The sequence below is a fragment of the Leptodactylus fuscus genome, chromosome 1, assembly GCF_031893055.1.
Source record: "Leptodactylus fuscus isolate aLepFus1 chromosome 1, aLepFus1.hap2, whole genome shotgun sequence".
Classification (NCBI taxonomy): Eukaryota; Metazoa; Chordata; class Amphibia; order Anura; family Leptodactylidae; genus Leptodactylus; species Leptodactylus fuscus.
Window position 1 is genome coordinate 311,279,935 of NC_134265.1, and position 22,761 is coordinate 311,302,695.

At 41.2% G+C, this 22,761-nt stretch overlaps 1 protein-coding gene across 1 annotated transcript in view; it reads left to right on the plus strand.

The window, feature by feature from the left end:
* The first annotated feature begins 6,151 nt into the window (after positions 1–6,151).
* The window catches only part of LOC142218232 (uncharacterized), a 72,439-nt gene continuing 55,829 nt past the window's right edge, over positions 6,152–22,761 (plus strand). The window contains exons 1-2 of the mRNA XM_075286830.1: positions 6,152–6,250; positions 21,556–21,669. Coding sequence (XP_075142931.1) covers positions 6,152–6,250; positions 21,556–21,669 — 213 coding nt within the window. The remainder of the gene's footprint in view (positions 6,251–21,555; positions 21,670–22,761) is intronic.

A 22,761-nucleotide genomic window follows, 5' to 3' on the forward strand; every position in this document is an offset into this window, starting at 1 on the left:
GTGTATTTTCCACATTTTATCCATTTATGAGAAGAATTAATGAATGATACATTGACCAGGGGAGGCTCTAGGATGTATGTCCTTATGAGTCAATTCATTGGACTTATTGAAATAGATTGTCGATGAATTCAGACATTTTCGTGTAAAGTGCTGTGTTGATCTGGAGAGCCTCACTCTGCTGGGCCCAGCGTGTCCATTTTGATGCAGTAAACTAAACTTTCATACATAAGTTTACTGTAGCACAGAAGCTCCAGACGTTTAATGAGCGTGTCATTGGGGGAATTAGCAAAACCAGGTAATCCATTAAAAGGCATATTAATATATAATGGCATTTAATATTGTGAGCACGGAACACGTTCTTTAAACATGTCTGTGTGTAGGGTACCTTACATTCCTATGTACAATAATATAGCTTTAGGGAGACTATGCTTACTCACAGTCTATACTGATGTGTTCTATCATTACAATAAAATTGGAGTATACATTTACTTTTCAGTAGCTTAACCCTATAAGGGCACAGCCTAGCTCACGCGTTAAGACTTGCCAAATTTTTCCATATTTGCCTGAGAGTTTTGCATTTTGACATCCATAACTTTTATGTATATTTATGCTGATGGAGTGAGTTATATGAGGATTCTTTTTGTGGGGCAAGTTGTATTTTTTAATGGTACCATTTTCTGTTGAGTACAACTTTTTGACCACTATTTATTTTGCATAGTCCACAAAGCTATGTATTTGGCAGGCCAAACCACCAAATCTCTTCCTGTCCCAAAAAGGGGCTTGAATCTTGATCTCCTATCTAATATACGGCAATACTTCTGTATTGCAGTATATTGTACATTACTGCCTATGTGTATTAGGCCTTGGCAAACCCCCAGTAACCTGCGATCTTACTGCAGCTCAATTGGGTGAAACAATGGTAACCCCAACGCCCGCACAAATACTCTGAATGATATTGGTCACGACTTTTGCCAGGCTAATCTACCAGAGTTGGTAGTATTTTCTGACTCTTGCAGATAGTCCTGGGTAATGGCTGTATTACACATCCAGAAGCAATCTAGCTTCTCACTCACTCAGCTGAGTGAGCTTCTTATTTCTGGATGATTTCCTCATTTTCGATCAGTTATTAGGAAGGAGACCCTACATGTATCATAAGATAACCCGACCAAAATATCGAAATCGCGTCTGGGGTCTGACAATTGCCAGACCATACAAAGTTCCTGCACTCATGGTCATATCAACCACGCCCTCCCCCCTGTGGTCTGAGTTTGTATTAGGTAAATGGTAAAATATATCACTATTACTGACGCTCATTTGCTTGCAGTTTATAATCTTCCTGTTAACAAAATCTGTTTTACATGACTTTTTTTGTCTGCGGCAGCCTGTGATTAGTCAAGAGGTGGAGTGCAGACTCCCTCAAATTTCCTGTACAAAATGTAGTTAAAGGCCCTTATATGCATAACATGGATATCTCCAGCAATACAATTATCATGTGTACTAGCTATCTCTCTTAGGCTAAGCTCCCACGCGGCGGCAACGCATCACTGTTTTTCCCACAGTGCTTTTCACAGAAAGTCTAAATGTACATTTTTTCATAACGTTGCAGCACATCCCCATTCATTTGAATGGGACTGAATTGAAGCATGGCCATGTGACCAATGGATGTCACTGCCTGGACAACCCCTGTAACGACCTAGAGAAAGCTGTAGCTGAAGCTCTGCTTTGGCTTTTCATGGTGGGTTCTACAGGGCCAGGATTATGAAAGCAATCCAAATAATGCATTCTGAACCTGCCCTTAAGGGTATGATCACATAGAGGAATTTGATTAAGCAGAAAAAATCTTCAATAATTTGAAGTGTATTTTAATTTTATTTTCTAAAAAAAAATCCTTCTAAAATCTGCAAGTTTTATACAGAATCTGCCTCAAGAACAAGTACATAGTGGAAAAAATCTGCCTCGACCTCCCATTGAAAAAAAATAAATCAGTGGCAGATTTCAGGTTGATTTTGATGAGGAATCTGCCTCAAATTCAGTTCTAAATTCTTTCATGAAAACATATCCTAAGGTTGGTGTAAGTCTCCCTCATGCTGCTGGTGACCTAGTCATATGCCCTATATACGGCTCGTGTGGTTGTGTATTGAGGCCTCTCCCTAGATGTCCCATGGCAGGTGCACTCAAAGTGTTTGGCGTGTTCTTTGTTTTAGCTACATAAGCTATTGTCTTGGCGACCCTTCTGACTTCAGAAGTCAAAGCTTTGTGTACATTCCTTTAGGATGTTGTGTTTTGTTTGTCTTCAGCTGAAACATTTACAGTAATAAGGTTTTGTCAATCCTTATTGATTTAATACACAATGACATTGATCTTTCTGCACAGCTACATTGCGGTTCTATATAAATTTTCCATTGTAAAGACTCATCAACAATAAACTACCTTTTAATATACAACCTCACTGCTTTTTGAAGCTTCCTTTTATGTGCTATAGGTAATACAGTGCCTTGTAAAAGTATTCATACCCCTTGAACTTTTTTACATTTTGTCACCTTACAACCACAAACTTTAATGTATTTTATTGATGTTTTAGGCGATAACCAACACAAAGTAGCAGATAATTGTGAAGTGAAAGGAAGATGATATATGGTCTTCAAGATTGTAATCAAATAATCTGAAAAGTGTGACATACAAAAGTATTCACTTAGACACTTTTCGCTGCAGTTACAGCTACAGGTCTTTTGGGATATGTTTCTACCAGCTTTGCACAGCTAGAGACTGAAATTTTGCTGATTCTTCTTTGCAAAATAGCTCAAGGTCGGCCATATTGGATAGAAAGCGACTGTGAACAGCAATTTTCATGTCTTGGCACAGACGCTCAGTGGGATTTAGGGCTAGACTTTGACTGGGCCATTCTAACACATAAATCTTAATCTTTATCTAAACCATCTCTGGCTGTATGTTTAGGGTCATTATCTTGCTGGAAGTGAATCTCCTTCCTAGTCTCAGGTCTTTTGTAGACTCCACCAGGCTTTCTTCCAGGATTGTCCTGTATTTAGCTCCATCCAGCTTCCCATCAACTCTGACCAGCTTCCCTGTCCCTGCTGAAGAAAAGCCTCCCCCCAGCATGATGCTGCCACCACCATGTGTCACAATGAGGATGGTGGGTTCAGGGTGATGAGCAGTCTTATTTTACCGCCACACACAGCGCTTTGCATGTAGGCCAACAAGTTCAACTTTGGTTTCATCTGACCAGAGCACCTTTTTCCACATGTTTTCTGTGTCCCCTGTATGGCTTGTAGTAATCTACAAATGGCACTTTCTTTCAACAATGGTTTTCTTCTTACCATTATTCCATAAGGGTCAGGTTTGAGAAGTGCACGACTTATAGTTTTCCTATGGACAGATTCTCCTACCTGAGCTGTGGATTTCTTCAGCTCCACCAGAGTGACCATGGCTGCTTCTCTGACCAGTGCTTTCCTTGCTCGATCTGTCTGTTTAGGTGGATGGCCATGTCTTGATTGGTTTGCAATTGTAGAATACTTTTACATCTTTGGGTGATGGATTGAACAGTGCTCCATAGGATGCTCAAAGCTAACCCTGCTTTAAACTTCTCCACAGCTTTATCTCTGACCTGTCTGGTGAGTTCCTTGGTCTTCATGATGCTGTTTGGTCACTAGTGTTCTCTAACAAACCACTGAGGCTAGTGGCGTAACTACCGCCATAGCAGCAGAGGCAGCTGCCACAGGGCCCGGGACATTGGGGGCCCGGTGACAGCCGCTACCGCTGCTATTATTATAATCAGGGGTCTTTTCGGACCCCCGAGTATAATGATTAGCGGACCGGGAGAGGTAAGAAACATAAAAAACATGTTACTTACCTCTCTACGATCCTGCCAGGCCTCCTTCCTGACGTCTCTGGCGTCACATGAACCCGGCCTGCGTCCCGGGTCATGTGACGTCCAACGTCATTGAACAAGAACAGCAGCGCAGAAGGCAGAGGAGAAGACCGCGTAGGAGCCGGGGGACAGGTATGTAACAGTAGTTTTTTTATGGTTTTATTCCCCCGGGTCTCCGATTATTATACTCGGGTCTGAAAAGACCCCAGAGTATAATAATAGTTTATGGGTGTCCACAGTGGGACATAGTACTGTGTACAGGGGCAACTATGGGGTATAATACTGTGTGCAGGAGCCACTAGGGGGATAATACTGTGTGTAGGGGCCACTATGGGGCATAATACTGTGTGTAGGGGCCACTATGGGGGATAATACTGTGTGTAGGGGCCACTATGGGGCATAATACTGTGTGTAGGGGCCACTATGGGGGATAATACTGTGTGTAGGGGCCACTATGGGGCATAATAGAACGTGCAGAAATGCGTAGGAAGGGGACGGTCGAGGTCGTCAGTGTCGGGGGGGGGGGGGCATGTCAAAAGTTCGCCACTGACTGATGCCTTCACAGAACAGGTGTATTTATACTGAGACTAAATTACACACAGCTAGATTCTATTAATTAAGTGACTTATGAAAGCAATTGTGCACACTGGATTTTATTTAGGGGTATCAGAGTGCAGGGGGGGCTGAATACTTTTGCATATCACTTAGATTTTTATTTGGTTAAAATTTTGAAAACCATGTATCATTTGTACCACTTCACAATTATCTGCTACTTTGTCACTTAAAATCTCAATAAAATACATTTAAGTTTGTGGTTGAAAGGTGACAAAATGTGAAAAAGTTCAAGGAGGTATGAATACTTTAGCAAGCTACTGTATATGCGTGAAGACTAAGACAGATTATTGGTCAATGCTGATATAAACAGATTAGATGTATACTGGCCAAACTTGCCAATTTTGACCAATGGCAGATGTCTGGGAATTGAATATTTGAATTTCCACTGCCCAATTCTTTAGTTCTTTGGGAGATAAGTTGCTCCCAGAGAAATCTAAGGCCCCACGGGACATCCCGCAGCCAAAAAGCGCTGTGGGAAAAACCATGGCGGCAACGCATCGCGGTTCTTCCCATGGCGCTTTAGATAGGGGTTTAGGGGTAAAGTAATAGGCTCTGCACATGCCAGGGTCATGGATTCCATTTTTACAGGAGCTGTGACATAGCCGTAGTTTTTTGTGCATGAACTAAGTAAATTATACTAGAAAGTATATTAGAAACTGGACAAGATGAACTACATTGACATGACAGTGATTAATGGCCATGTGACATACATTATTTTTAAGGGACTTCATACGGCAGCATTAAATTCAATATTAGTCTATTTCTAGGCTAGACTATTCACATGACTGTTGTTTTGACATTCTGTTGTATAGGCCATGTCTTATTTTTGTCCAAACGGGTGCCTCTGGGGTGTAAAATGGACATTTTTCATGGGTGTTTTGCACCTTGGCTGTCTGAATGTAGCTTTAGGCTGAGGCCCCATGGGCCAGAAATGCTGCTATTTGCCCACGGCGGAAACGCCATGAGAAAAATTGCGGCGTTTTACAGTAACTGCAAAATGGATGAGATTTTTGCAAGTCCCATGCTCACTTTGCAATAAAACCGCAGCGCAGACACGCTGCAATTTCCAAAAACGGCGCGGTTTTGGAAATCGCAGCATGTCAGTTATATCTACAGAAAAGCCAATGGCTTCCTCTTAGATATAATGGTATCAGAAAGTCCGTGGAGGAAAACTGAACTTTCTGTTTCAAGCACTGCGGGAAAAACCACGATGCGTTGCTGCCGCAGTTTTTCCCAGAGCGCTTTAGCCTAACCTGTCTTTCCTTTGTGAACCTGCTCAAAAGCATCTCCTGAAATAAAATGTTGCCTCTCTTTATTTCATAGAGGATACAGCTCCACATGATGTATCTCTCCTAATCACTGATTGTGTTGGTTTCTAGATAACAACTGGAGCTCCTACTAAACGCAGACTGAGGGTCGGTCACACAAGTCATCCGTTACATCTGAATAGGTAATGATGACATTGACATCAATGGCAAAATATGTTTTTAAAGTTGCCAACACAATAGCTACATCTACAAGGAAAGTCCTGCAAACAAGAGCATCAGATAAAGGTCAAACAATATACACTGTCTACCAATAAGTATTTGCACATCTGTGGTAAAATAGAAAAACAACATTTATTCATATCCAATAGTAGGTAGAACCTCCATGAGCAGCAGTTACAGCGTCAACCCTTCGGGCGTGCTTTCCACAAGTCCTTGTATGACGGCTACTGGTATTTTGTTCCGTTCGGATTGGAGAAGACAGGTAAGTTCTTACATAGATTTTGACTGCAGTATCGGGGGTCTGCCGACTCAGGGCACATTCTGACAATCGCCGTTCACCTTCCACTTCGTAATCACATATGCCACTGTCGATTTTGGGCAATTCAGTTCATTTGCTATGTCCCTTAAGGATCGAGCATTGCTGTGGTACTCCACAATTACCCTTTTCTCAAAATTGGACAACTCTGCACTTCGTGGCATCTTGCATGCAACTAATGCGAATACAAAGATGTCCAATTTTTCAAGCGGACAGCTAAATCCTACATTTAGGATTTAGCTGTTCGCTTGAATAATCGGACATCTTGGAAATGGACACTTAAGGACACCCACGGACACTAAAGGAGACTACATGATGTCCCATTTAAAATAATGCAAATTGTAACGGACACAGCTAGTGTCCGACGCTAAAATCTTCCGCGGACATTAGCACCGGACACTAGCTGTCGGACACTGATGCTAGTGTGAACTCCCCCTTACATAGCAGGCAGGTAATGGCCAGGTTCTTGTTTTGGAAAGACTTGTATGTTTTTTTAGACAGTGTCAGAACTGATATATGGGCAACAATTTGGAAGGATTAAACCTTGTCGATTGCTGTTTAATGTCATTTCAGCCTTGTGAGATGTCACAGTGCGGATGTTATGTAGGAGTTATATAGTTGTTATGTAGGAGTGAGGACGGTTATGTAAGATAGCTGAATGGAGTGAAAACAGAGGTATTGGAATAGTCTGTATGTAACTAATAACTAGGCTTAAAGCGGAACAAAACTTTCGGACAACAGTTACTCAGCGAGAGGCAGGAAGAGCTCACAATACAGAAGCAATGGAAAGAATAGCATTATTTTTCTCCATTTTCTCTAATTGATGTAGTGATGGAGCTTGGAGTCCTTAGTTCTGCATACTAAGCCAAGTATTGGAGAAATATTTCCATATTATACAGTAACTACCATCATCCATTGGCTTTCCCATTGAAGATACTGTGGGCTAATGACCAATGGGCCAATTAGTAGAGTGAAGATATTTTACAAGCCCTTTCACCTACATGATGTTTAAATGTGTGAAAGGGATTTTTCGTGAGCCTGGCTTCTCCCCCGGCCTCCCCTCTCTAGTGTATTATGTGTGTTTCCATAGGAATGAATACCTTAGGCTGCTCAGCCTACTGCTGCTTACACTCCAGTAAGCAAGCCTCTATCTGCTTGTTTAGAACAAGTAGCATCTATTGAAGTTTCATCTAAGATCTCCGCACATCCCAGAGATACCCTAAAGTGGAAAGAATAAGTAGTAACAGGGCGGCAGAGGGGGAGGTAAGTTGTTATCACAGTCATATTGTATATCTACATATTCTAATTATGCACTGATGAAACTTCAGTATGGTCCACGTGATGGTGGAAGAACTTCCTGTTAACATCTTTATTACAAGTAAGATGTTTCTTTAATCTTATTTTACTTTGATACTTTATCACCCATGTTTTGTGCTACATTGTAGATCCCCCCAGTAGATTCTGGAGCTACAAGATTAATACTAGTACTATGACTATTAGTTGATATTAGATTTTTATCCGTGACATAAACCTATATTTTGCAGCCGTTGCATAGTTTGTAATTTTTCCTTATTGCATCCTTCTTCAGGCCGAGATATCTATATTTCAGACCTTTTCCATATTCAAAGAAGTCATACATGGATGTCTATTTTAATCAATTCTTGTATTCCAAATAATATAATAATTCTGGAGCTTTCTTTTCATTTAAGTCTACATCTGTTGTTAGTCTTAGAAATTTATTAATAAATTGGCAACTCACTAGCAATTTACAATTAGCGCTGACAGTGCCATACTGTGTAGACGCTCAAAGAGAATAATAGTTACACCCAATTGTCAATTCAGCCGTAGATGTGGAGGTAAAGTAGTCCCTAGTATACTGACATTACGCTGGGTCCACACCTGCTCTTGTACTAGGTTCTGGGATTCCGTTCCCCTCTGGGTTGCATAAAGCAGAAAATTTATACCACACTGTGAGTTGACTTCCATTTCTCTGCAGGCACCCAACCCTGATAAAGTATATGCTTCATTTTATGACAAAGCTCATCCTCCAATCAGGGGTTAGAAAGACTCTTCATAAATCTCCTCTAGTGTGCTCCAAAAATTTGGCCAACATACTTTACACCTTATCGACACTTTCTAACATTTTTTTGGACCTTGTCCAACGAGTGGGTTGGGTTTGTCAATAGGGTACAGGACTTTATATATGACATGGTGCGCCAAACAATGTACAAAAATGTTGTCAAATTTTTTGTTGGAAACTAAGCCAACTAATACATGATGTAAAGTTAGACACTGTGACACATTTGTCACCGTTTAAGACCGTCTAGTAAAAGCTTGCACTGTCTTAAACTTAGACAGTATCTGTTATCTGTCCCACATCCGAGTCGGACGCTCTATTTTAGAGCTTCCCTTGCAGATTCTGTCAAATTTGATGGGAAAAGTGGTACTTCTTGCATTCAACATAGTGGACATCACAACATCTCCCTTTGTATTGGGATCTATTTGGCACTGGTGTTATCTGTGATGTGATGGATACAGTACTATAGCCATGGCTTCCATTTATAACAGAAAACACAATACGTATGTGAACAAAGCCTTACAGTCAGCGTGTAACATTTCATTCCAGGAAAACTCATCTACAGCATCTAGTGAGGCAGTGTTCACATCTAGCAGCATCTAGTGAGGCATTGTCAGCATATTGTCTTTCATTGAGAACAGAGACATAAAAGATATACTGGATGTATTTCAAAGTAATACTGACAAATCCTGATGGATCCTGATAGATTACATGGAGCAGTACAGGAAAAATGGAGATGAAAGCAGCACTGAATGTGAAAGATGGATCCCCATATGATGAAAAAGTATGTAAAGGGATCTTTTTTTTTTTTTTTTTTTACAGTGAGTGCTGTATTCCTCTCCATTTTGTTGTAATGGACTCTGTCAGGTTCCGGCAAGTGCGAACACAGCCCAAATGTGGCATGCACTTTATGCATCAAGCACGTCAGTGATATCACTATCATTCATGTACTATATCCATATGGCAAACACAAACTAATAATTCCAATTTTCCACACTTATTTTTCCCCTATAGATCTATTGGAAGAGGTGTGAAGAGTTCAAAGACACAACTACTTTACTACTAGACATTAGAAGTCATAGATGATGGCTCATATACAGAGGAGTTGTACTGCTAATGGACCGCACAGGAAGAGGAATGAAACAAAATTACATTTCTCGAAAGAAAATACTGTCATTGGGATACCGAGATGCTTCACGTCCTCAGCTAGGCTAATGCAGGTATGTTTGTAATGCTTTTCCATATTTGAGTTTTACAGGCACTGTGTAGTGGCGGGATTTTAGCGAATCCCTTCCCCAAATTGTAGGATAATACATCCAGTGTACATGCTGCGATTTACAAAAACGTGCACAATTTTTTTTCTCTTCTCCCTACTTGTCTCAGCCAAGTCTAATGGCCTATAGAATAAACAGCCTATGGGCGTCTTCTTTGTGCTGTGCGTTTTTCACAAATACGTTTTTAGGTGTTTTTTAATACAATAAAGAAGACCACATGTTTTTTTAAAAAAAAAATTGGAGAAAGGTGGGTTCACACTACCGTCATTTAATGTCCATTGCTCTCATCCATCACAGGTTCAGATCAATGGACATTAAACAAGAGATGCAGATGGCATTCCCTATGCCTGGTGTCTGCATTCACTTACAAGAAACGGCATGTTTGGCTTGTGGAGCCTGCTTTAGAAAGCCAGGGGGCTAATCATTGTGTGCTCAGTCACTTGCCACTGTTTCCAGTGTTGAAACCATAGAAAGATAAGGCAGGACGCTTTATTTATTTATTTATTTTTTCTCTCGCTGGAAGAATAAGCATTGATCATTGCCAGGCTATGAGCACAATTGGAGGTAGATCTTAGGTGTTTACATTTAGGCTACACGCACATGACATCCACGTGTCTCCACTGACCCATTTATTTCATCTAATGAGCCCAGATCCCAAAAATTATAGGTATAGGCTTCTATAGGCAGGTATGTTGGACATGCTGCGATTTTCTCTGCAATGTGTGGATGGGATTAGACAGAATCGCACCCACTTTACAGGTACTCTAAAACACAGTGTTTTCACAATGTAGGACTTCAGAACCTTGAGTTCTCTACTTGTTTACTCCAAGCTTTTAAAAGCACAGAGTCTTAATATGATGGATTGTACTTAATATGGTTATTGTTAGCCGATAATTATAGGACTGGTAGGCAGATAATAAGTGGGTTTCCTGATGTTGCTGTGGACAGATGGTAGTCATGAGAGGAACCTGTTGTTCTTTAATACTTACCTAGCGCTACTCATGCTGCAACACAGGTTTTTTTCTTGCCAAGTGCCCATAGTGCTATATAGTGTTCAAAGTACTAAGTGCCTTAAATTCTGTATATAATAATGGTCATTGGGCGATATACAGTGTCCACAGTGCAATATAGTGATCAGCATCAGTTAGTGTACTATGTGATAGATGATCTTCCATACAGTACTGACAAATGACACTATTGGCAATGTACTTGGATGAAAATGCCCTTTGTTGTTGTGACATCATTTTATACTTACGCTGGGTTCACACCAGCGGCCGATCTACGTTTTCAGGTTTCCATCTTCTGCCGACAGAAGACGGCAACCAGGCAGACTATGTCCGGCCGTGAGCGCCGGGGAGTGTTTTTTTTTTATTAACCGGACACAAAGTCCTGCATGTCCGACTTTGTGTCCAACTAAAAAAAAAAACCTAAAAAAAATAAAACATCTTTTTGGTCAGGATTTTGAGGCAGATACGACCTCAAAATCCTGACCAAAAATCCCTGTGTGAACTTACCCTTATTGTTACCAGGTTATCAGGCAGGGACACTAAATGCATAAAGAGATATCCCGGCCTCATTAAGGACATCATGGCTGGTTTCTAGAAAAGAAAGGTTCTTCATTCATGCTTGTACCCATTGTCAATTGACCAAAACAAAAGATGTCATCACATCAAGATTGTTAGGGCCTGTTCACACGGGCACAGAGGGGGCGGATTATGGCATGGAATCCACGTCATAATCCTCCCCCTCATATTGGTGGTCCATGGAGACCGCTAGCGGAAAAAAGAAGCGACATGACCTTTCTTGAGGCAGATTCCACCTCAGGAAGTCAATAGAAGTGAATGGGAGGTGGAAACCATATCATGTTTTTTTTGCCAAAAACCATGACGTGTTTTTTACGGTCCATTCACTGGCCGGGAGGGAAAAACTGCCTGGCATTTTCTGGAGTGGTTTTTAAAAACTGCTCCAGAAAACACTCCAAAATACGCCTCAAGGTCCAAAAACCACTTCCTAATTAGAAATCGTTTTTCTTCCGGACCAAATTACTCCACACGTAATTCACGTGTGAACTTAGCCTTAGAGAAAATTTTAAAAAATTTGTAATTACTTGTATTTGCAAAAATATCTAACTTTTGTTTGTCTAAAATGTAAACACGGTTATGTGCATTAATGAATGATTATAAAAATGCAATTTTATTCAATTTCTGATCTGGATTACCATATATACTCAAGTATAAGCCAAATTTTTCAGCACAGTTTTTGTGCTGAAAAAGCCCCTCTCAGCTGATACTCGAGTCAAGCAAAAAAATAAATAAATCTTTTTTTGGGGGGAGGGGGGGTCCATGACCAGCCGCAATAGTAATGTATAGAGTCTCCCATAAAATAGTGGGGGAAAAAAAGAAGCTTTAAAAAAATAAAATAAAAAAATAAAGTAAATAAAAGTTCTACATCCCTCCTTTCCCTAGAATACATATAAAAGTAGAAAATGACTGTGAAACACATACACATTAGGTATCCTTGTATCTGAAAGTGCCCGGTCTACTGAATATAGGGGATCTGCAGTGCTCCTGTTCTGTTGGGAAGGGGTTAATAGGAGCACTGCAGATACCCTATATTCAGCCAGACTGAATTCCAAGTGGGGGAAAAAAACTCAGTCCTCAAGCTCAGGGAAGGGGCAGACAGACAACCAAAACACCCCCTCCCCTTCCTCAGCAACTACTGCACCCAAAAACTCCAACCATTTTAATTTTTGACATTTTCCAGTAGCTGCTGCATTTCCCCCCCCCCTCGACTTATACTCGAGTCAATAAGTTTTCCCAGTTTCTTGTGGTAAAATTAGGGGCCTCGGCTTATATTCAGGTCGGCTTATACTCGAGTATATACGGTAAATATTGCGAATGACTTTTTTTTTTAGAAAGCTTTATCATTAGCATAATAATTGTAGTAATTATAACTCTAATTGCTTGCTATATTGTTGCTTTTACATGCTGTATATTTACTGAGTTCTTTTGGATAGCCATGAATAGTTAGAAACATACGATTGTCATTGTTTCTCTCTGTATCTAGCAGACATAAACAAGTTCAGGGCTCCTTTGTTTGATGTAAGCTTCAGCTAAGTAACATGTAATGTGTGGGAATGCAGCGATCCCACTTCCTCAATTGTGGTTTAGGTGAGTGACAGCGCTGATCTACTGTTAAATAAATGGAGGGAGGGGTGTGTGATTAGCGGCAGAGCGGTGATGCCCTCCAGGAGACAACACAAACAGGTAGAGTGTATGTTGCTAAGGGGATGTCAGTTTGGTTCTGACTAAGAAACTTCCCTTGGACATTGTCCATTCAGGAGCTTCAGCAGGTGAAACTGACACTGTTTTCTCTACTTATGAGAATAGGGAGGTTCTCTCCGGGCAGTCATCTCCTTCAAGTACCTCCTGAAGACCAAAATACTTCTTGTCCAAAAACAGCAACTCAACAGCCAAGCCATATTGATACAAGGATATCTGCTGTGTCTTGACTTCAGTCGGCTGGATTATCACTTCATTTTTTATCCTTTTTTAAATATGAAACCTTATGTTTCGGTAAATGGAACTTGTCATTCATGCTACGTAGTCGTAGTCATCCGAGCTGTGTAGTTGTAGTCATCCATGCTGTATGGATGTTAGAAATGGTGTAAAGTTTTTCAAGTTTGAGACACTGGACTACATGCAATGCACTGATATATGGATTCTGAAGACTTGCATGGATTATTGGAATTATTTCTATCTGTCTCTCCCCATCAGTCTGCTTACTGATCCCATATATTAGCACAAATCAGCTCCCCTTTGGCCCTATTAAACAACGATGTGGACCCTGTATATGAAAGGGATTACTCCGCGGAAAAATGTACAGAAAGTAAGTAACCCAGCTATTATTCCATCACTGGCTGAACGAGTTCTTATGTCAATAGATGAAATAACTCAGCATTTAGAGTTTATTGTATTATGCTATACTGTAATATAATGTGCTAACTGGGAATGCAGCGGCTTCCATAGCAATCACTACCATAAATAGGTAAAAAACTAAATCCAGAAATAACGTGCAACAAGTGCGAGAAAGGGTATAGAAAGGGTGGACGAATGCCTACTCTGTAATAAAATCTGAAAACTTCATATAGACTCTGTGGAGTCTTTCTTATTAAAGGGGTCGTGCCACTACCATTGTCAAATGGATGCCCAGCAATCAGGAGAATAGGGAGCAGGAAACCCCCCTGAAATCTCTCGCAGCCCCATATAAGTGAATGAAACACCGGTCATACAAACGCACTGGTGCTTTATCCACAGGGAAGATTCAAGGGCACTTTCTGTTCACCATTCTCTTTTTTTTTAATGTACATTTTTCCCTATCAGTATGTCTTTGGATTACGGGATGGAAATCCATGCAAACACGGGGAGAACATACAAACTCCTTGCAGATGGTTTTATGCCCTTGGCGGAATTTGAACACCAGGACTCCAGCGCTGCCAGGCTGCAGTGCTAACCACTGAGCCACCGTGTGGGCCCTTGTTCACCATTTTCCAAAGGATAGGGGATAAATGTTTTATTGTGGCACAAACCCTTTAAGGTTAAATCTAGAAACTCAGAGAGCCAAGGAACAGTCAACAAAAAGGGACCGACTTAAATGTAGGTTAATTTCAACGTTTTGGAATAAGATCTATACATTTTTGGATATATTAATAGAATAGCCATTTAGAAAAGAACCATGGATTTTTCTTTTTCATGTGAATGTATTTGCTTATACTAAAAGCATACATTTAGTACTTTTATGTGCAATGTATGTAGGTGAAAACCACTTTTTTATGTGCAAAAAAGACCTTTCCGGAGTCTTGGTTATCAATAATCTCACTACATATCCTGAATTCTAGAATATGTTCAGACCTTTTTTATAGATTGGAACGCCAGACATATATAAAAATGACAATGTCCAGATGCAAGGGCACATTCAGCGTCTCCCACTCAGATACCACCTCCTCACCACGCACTCTCTCCGTAGGAGTCCCCCAAGCCTCCGTCCTAGGACCTCTCCTGTTCTCCATCTACACCCTCGGCCTTGGCCAAATCATAGAATCTCACGTCTTTCAATACCACTGCTATGCCAACGACACCCAAATATATCTCTTTGGACCAGACATTACCTCCCTGCTGGCCAGAGTTCCAGACTGTTTAGCGGCTGTAGCCTCCTTTCTCTCCTCCCGCTTTCTCAAACTCAACATGGAAAAAACAGAGTTCATCATTTTTGCCCCACCCCGCATAGCCCCCCTACCTGACCCATCTATCAAAGTTAACGGAACCACTCTCACCCCTATCTCTTGGGTCCGATATCTTAGGATAACCCTGGACTCCGACCTATCCTTCAAATCGCACTTTCAAACCTCCAGCAATTCCTGCCCCCTCCAACTCAAGAACATCCACCGAATCTGCTCCTTCCTCACCCCTGATACTACTAACACACTCGTGCATGCCCTCATAATTTCACGCTTAGATTACTGCAACACCCTTCTCCATGGACTCCCAGCTAACACCCTCGCCCCCCTCCAGTCCACCTTAAACTGTTCTGCTCGCTTAATCCACCTCACCCCCGATCTTCATCGGCGACCCCCTTTTGCCAATCCCTTCACTGGCTACCTATTGGTGAGTGAATAGAATTCAAACTACTAATGCTAACATACAAAGCCATCCACAACCTGTCTCCTCCATATATTTCTAACCTCAGATCCTCCAATGACCTCCTGCTCCGCTCTGCTCTCATCTGCTCTTCATATAACAGTCTCCAAGATTTCTCCAGTGCATCCCCCATACTCTGGAACTCCTTACCAAGACACATAAGACTGACCCCCACAATCACAGGCTTCAAGAAGGCCCTGAAGACTCACCTATTCAGGAAGGCCTACAACCTCCAATAACACTATCACCTCACTGCCATCTGTACAGTCTCCCCCTCTCCTTCTGTCTCTACCCCCTTCCCTCATAGATTGTAAGCCCTCGCGGGCAGGGCCCTCTACCCCACTGTGCCAGTCGGTTACTGTTAGTATTATATCTACCTGTATATTTTGTGTATTGTATGTAACCCCTCAAATGTAAAGCACCATGGAATTAATGGTGCTATATAAATAAACAATAATAATAATAATAATAATAATAATAATAATAATAATAATAAGATGTTTATTTGAGGGTGATAACATTGATAGTATTTTATGTGAATAAACATACATGTGTCCAAGGCAGGGAGGAAGGGGGTGTGAAAGGAAAGATTTATAGACTGGGATGGGTCCTCTGTGCATTGTGGAAATGGTCCTCTTTGTGTCTTTGGATATATTTATTGAAGAGCAATAAAGGAAAAATAAAGTAAAAAAGACTGGGAAAGCAACCATCATCAGTCATCATGCCATCCATCAGATAATGTACAGTGTATATACAGGAGTTAAGGTGCAGTAGAAACAGTAGTAGTAAACTTTATAGATTATAGCCAGTTAGGTCATCCTAATAAAGGGGAGCTTGCTGGTTTATTTCTTGGTCATGGAGTGGGTATCGGGAATATCTCATTGATTTCAATGTAATGCATCATTTCCCCAATGATGTTATATATAGTACTGTAAGGGGCCCCGTTTGTTGACTGACAGCTATCTCAGTGACTGAGTAAGCCTGAAGCCAGAAGCCAGATTCTGCTGAGGCTTTTTGAGCCAAAGTCAGGAGTGGATTGAGCAGAAGGCAGAAGTATAAGAACTTCCTAGATATTTCCCATGGTGTTACAAAGGTCCATGTGCACACCAATATAAAATATACTGTAAAATATTATTATTATACCTAAAATCAACACAAAGCACACCAGTTTCTTTTGGAATATATTGGCCGCGATGCCTTTATTAAGGGTTACATGAATCAATTTAAAATTAACCATTAGAGAACCAATTAATTTAAAGAGGACCTTTCATCAGATTGATATAAAACAAAACAAAGACACCGAGCGCACTAAGTGTAGTATTTGAGAGTACACAAATGATTAAAAACTGGGTAAGTATTAACGTGGACCAGATGGCCTCTCACCTTATGAGGTTGTGAACAGTCACAACACTTGAAATCGTATTAGGGTGAGAGTGGCAGCAGTTCAATCCGTCACCGGAGAACCGGAGGAAATACTGAAGAGGAAAAGGGGACCAAAGGTCCGTTGAGGGAGAACCGCGCACACTGGTATGTTTAAGAAGATGGTAAACCAGGGTCCAATCACATAGGGTTTATTGGGTAGTTAAAAATACAGCATATAGCACGACGCGTTTCGGGCCTTACACTGGCCCTTTCTCAAGTGCACTTGAGAAAGGGCCAGTGTAAGGCCCGAAACGCGTCGTGCTATATGCTGTATTTTTAACTACCCCATAAACCCTATGTGATTGGACCCTGGTTTACCATCTTCTTAAACATACCAGTGTGCGCGGTTCTCCCTCAACGGACCTTTGGTCCCCTTTTCCTATTTCATCAGATTGGGCACAGGCAGTTTTATATACTGCTGGAAAGCTGACAGTGCGCTGAATTCAGTGCACTACCGGCTTTCCCGATCTGTGCCCCAGGTAAAGAGCTATCGGTCCTATTACTGTAGCTCTTTACAGTCAGAAGGGCGTTTCTGACAGTCTCTCAGGTACGTCCTTGTCCACAGCAGCGCCTATGGCGCTGTACAGTGTGAGCGGGGAGGAATGCCCCCCTCCCTCTGATCACAGTTCTCGTCCATAGACGAGTATTATAAGGAGGGAAGGGGGGCGTTCCTCCCCGCTCACACTGTACAGCGCTATAGGCTCACTGGTTTCAATGGTCCACATAATGAAAGTACCAATCTTACACCTCTGCTATCTTAATATTTTTTTTTTAGGGGCAGATGAAGATTGGCAGAGACCATGACCAAAAAATCCCTGCAGCCATGGTCATATAATGTATGGGTACCTTACTGTGCATTGATATAATGTTTTTTTACATCTGTTTAGGATCCATTTAAAGGATACAAAAAAACTGATGCAAATAATGGCCATCAACACTGTAGGGGATTGTAGGGTTATAGGTTGGACTTGATGGACTAATGTCTTTATCCAACCTCATCTACTATGTATATGTATGTATCTGTACCCTTATTGGTGACATTAGATAATTAGATAATTATAATTGTTACCATCAGGATCTGATGAAAATCTTAAGTGTGTCAGGGAAACAAGATTGTACGCCAATATCTTCTGCTGGAAAAATCAAGGAGCAGCACTTTAGATTTTAAAATCTTTTCAAACTCCCAATGTCTAGCTGGAGGAATATGAGCCAAAGACATGTGAGTGTTAGGGAAAAGATTTCTGAGAAATTGGTGGTTCGGACCCCTCAGTAGTAGAGAACCCCAGGCAATTGTTCCTTCTGTTCTCCTACTTGTTGCCTGCATATTTTATAGAGGGAGCTGCCGGTAGACACCTCTTTGTCTCTTATCTCACTGGTTTTATAGTTGTCCCGATTAACTCTAGAATATCTGAAGCTCCCTCTTAGAAGTGATTGGGATATGTTAGAATATCCAGGGTTTCTGGCAAAATTCCCAGGGTGCGTAGCTGTGACTGAAGCGTTCAGCTGAAAGAAATTTGGTTACATGGATTATGCTGAAACAATCCTGTAAGCCTGCTGCATGGAGGGAACATTGTGAATGTGTGCAGCCATTATCAGCTTACTAACCTGTAACTATGTCATTGTCCAGGGTGGATGTCCCTGCTCATATTCACTCACTCACTGTAAATCTCAGATCTACTCCAAAATAAATAGACCTAGAATGATTGCTCAAGTGGGTGATGATCTGGCCTGGGGTTAGTCAAAATAAGGCTATTCTCACATTTGCATCGGAGTCTCCGCCTGAAAATTGGAAGGACTTTTCTCTCTACTGTTTTTAGTTTTAAAACCCCATGTATAGAATCCATGTATAGACCTCACATAGTCAATGGGGCTCGTCTGTCTCCATGTGTCACTATTTTAGCGGTCTGTCGCTCTGATTTTCTGTTCCTCCAGCAGAGGAGCATCAGATTAACTGATCATTTTTTAGGATACAAAAAACCGATGTGAAAAATGCTTGAAAGTGGATGGAAACTGATGACCGTCTATTTCCATAGAGTCGATGTTAAATAAAAATGGATCAGTTTCTGTCTGTTGTTTTGTGGGACAAAAAAAGTGTGGATTGTCCTACTTTTCTATCCTACATTAGCTGATCCATTTCTATTTAACATTGGTTCTATGTAAACAGATGGTCATTCTTTCCATCCACTTTCATCTTGTTTTTTTACATCAGTTTTTTGTATCAATGAAACTGATCAGTGAAATTGATGATGATATCATGATGTGAATGGTCTTTAATAGAGATGAGCGAGTATATTCGATCGAATACCTCCCCTGCATAGGTTTTGGTGTTAAAAAAGAAGCGCCAGGGAAGGTGGGAGGGGAATTGAATGTTTACCGCGTGGTATTTGACCAAGTACACCAATAACTATGCACTACTCACTCATCTCTAGTCTTTAACTTGGACTCATATAACAGCCAATAATATCACCAATAGGGTTGAGCGATCGCGTTCAGAAAAGATCAGATTCCGATCGGCGATCGAGAAAATTTCACGATCGCCATCGGAATTCCGAACACGATCTTTTTATGTGGGATCGAGATCGGTGATTTTTCCCACAATGCTTTGCTTAGCCTTCACACTGAGTATACGCTGTATATTCAGTGTGAAGGCTCCGCTTCAGTTCCATAGGAATGAATGGAAGCAGCCGACACACAGCCTTAACCCCCTGCGCCCGGCTTCTTCCATTCATTCGAATGGAAGGCTAAACTAAATCTCTAGCAGCTACTTACCTCTAGAGATGGCTGCTCCGGTGCCCTCCTCCTTCTTGCCTCGCTGCCCCGCCTCCCAGGTTAGTGTTTAAAGCGCTAGGTAGGCGGGGCTCGTGGCTTAGTGTGGGCGGGTACAGGGTGGGGAGACGTGACCTCTCCCTTCCCAGTACCCGCCCACACTCTCCTAACCCACCCACACTCTCCTAACCTGGCAGGGAGGGGTCAGCGAAGAGAGAAAAGCAGCGTGGAGCAGCAGCGAGGCAAAGAATGAAGGCACGGGCACAGGACCAGCCATCTCTGGAGGTAAGTGGACACCAGGGGGTAGGATTGCTTTTAAAATCCGATCTCCAATTTAAAAAAAAATCCCATTGACTTGCATTGGGATCAGAATTGGGATCGAGATCGGGTTCGAATGAAAAATGATCGGAAATCGGATTTTAAAATCGATCCTGAAAAGTCAAGATCGGCTCAACCCTAATCACCAAAAAAATGCACAACAATTCATTTACCTAAAATATCCCTGAACACAGTCATAGCTAGAATTGACGCATTCAGGGTTTGGAGACATGGACTGGCACATACCCACCTGCGACTGAACCTAATCTCACTTATGGGGATGTAACCACTTATTAGGTCCCTGTAGACCCTAAAGGGGCTCTGCTCCTGCTACTTTTTTTTCCTTTCTTTTATTTTGGGGGGAAATTTTATTACTCATTTTTCTTATCAGTTTGGCCTTACCATATAGGAGGTCATATCATATTCTGAATTTGTTCTCTTCTCCTGTCTTACCCCAGTAAGTGAAGTGAAGACTCCCATGATTTCTATTCATTGCTTTGATTTATTTATACTGACTTTTTGTTGTCTCATTTACATTTTTTTTTTTTACATTTTTCTCAGGCTTTGATATAGAATCATACTACTTTTTGATAACCTTGTAGTATTATACACTTGATTAAGTCTAGATAGCCTGTCACAGACTTTTTCACATTGAACCTTGTTTGTCTCTGACTATATAACATGTAAGAAAATACTTTTATGGTAAAATAGATATATTTTTTTATTTTTAGGAAAAGAAGGAAACAGTTGTATTTCCCCCAATTAGCAAAATGCCCCCTACAGTCATATCACATACTATAAGGGTAAGTAATATATTAATGAGTGTATATCCCCACATGTGAAATAGTGTACTGGGATACATATAGCTATGCAAACATGTTATGTCTACTACAGAACGCATCAGATTATATTACTATAAATGATTGGTGGGCTTATCTATTACAATAGTACAGTGCAGGAGCACTTTAGGTTTTAGTTTTAACATAAGATAAGATAATCCTTTAACCCTTAAGTACTATCATGGTGTCTATCATACACCACTACCATTCACATATTATGATAGAAAACATGATAGTACTTAAGGGTTAATTGTCCCACCATGGGGAAATTCAGTATGTTATAGCAGCATGGATGGGAGTTGTTCTCCAGCATGGAGCTCACCATGGACAGTATCTTTCTGTCACCCACCACCTGTACTGGGTGCAGGAGGCTCCCCAGGACTGAGCTGGCCTTTCTATTTAGCCTGTCAGGTCTATTTCTGTCTCTGGCTGGTATGTTACTCCCCGAGCAGGCCACTCTGAAGAAGATGGCTGATGGTACAACAAAGTTGAAAAAGGCCCTAAGAAGTGTCCCCTGGACTCCAAAGGCCCCCAGCCTCTTGAGCAGGTAGAGGCTATCTGATGGCTAACATGGTTTGAACCCAACCATTGTTGTTATGTGGCCAGATGATTCATGCCTACACCAGACACAGTTATCAAGAAAGCTGTGTAGTCCATGCACCAGTCCATAGTTCATAGCCAAGCAGAAAAATTATTCATGTTTTCTTGGTCAGGAAGACATCTAGCATCACAACTGGCACCACCACATACAAAACTATATCCATAGTGATTTTTTTTTTCTAATTTACCTGGTTACCTTGCTAGGCATAATAATAGTCTTTTAACCTCAATGATTGATTCATCTCATGTTCATTTACAGAGAAGCAGCTGGTCTGGGCAAGGGACTAGATCTGTCCAAGACCTGTTCTTCTCCATGCAGCTTTCTGACACACAGAGGTCACTCAACAGACATCCAAGTCTGAAAGACGTTAGCGTAAGTATATGCAAGTCATCTCTCATCCTTATTTATCTACTATCTGGTACCCGCGACTTCGTCTGCGGTGATTGTAGAAGTGGGTAAATACATGTTTTTGCTGTAATTCTGAGAATACGTGAGACTTTTGTGTTGAATGTAATTTGTATTTCAGCTGCTATACGGTGTTCTGAGAAACTGTACATAGTGTCTTTGGGACAGAGGTATTTCAAGTTAATATACTTCGATATACGACATTGTATGATTTGTTATTTTCTGCAAGTACATGTAAGTTTTGGGCACAGGATACTCTTGAGCAAGCAACATAAAGTTGTCCATGTGAGAAGCCTGGTGTGGCTAAATGTATTCCTGCTACTCTCAGCGTTTGTCCTTGGGATTTATTAATGGTCACTGCAAAAGCCAACTGAAGGAGAAATTGTACTCGTTTGAATTGTAATGGGAAATGATTTGGTATAATTGGAATGCGTGGGGTTAACACACTGTCACCTTTAGCTGCTCCTGTAAGAATAGTGGCTGCAATGATATTTGTTCCTAGTTGTGTGACACGTAGCCTTGTGCCATTACACAATCGGGGTGCACCGAGATTACGCATGAGTAGAACAGGGAACATGTTCTGGAGGTGGCTAAGATGCGCATGCTCCTGCCAACACAGTGGAGTGGCTGGGTGGGCGGTGTCGCGGATCGTCAGAGCGGTGGGGGGGTCGGCAAAGATGGCTGATCCGGAGCGTTGAAGAGGTAGCCTCCTGGAGTATCGTTAAGGTGAGGGGCAAAGTGGTAAAGTATATGTACAGTCCTATGAAAAAGTTTGGGCACCCCTATGAATCTTAATCATTTTTAGTTCTAAATATTTTGGTGTTTGCAGCAGCCATTTCAGTTTGATATATCTAATAACTGATGGACACAGTAATATTTCAGGATTGAAATGAGGTTTATTGTACTAACAGAAAATGCGCAATATGCATTAAACCAAAATTTGACCGGTGCAAAAGTATGGGCACCCTTATCATTTTATTGATTTGAATACTCCTAACTACTTTTTACTGACTTACTGAAACACAAAATTGTTTTTGTAACCTCACTGAGCTTTGAACT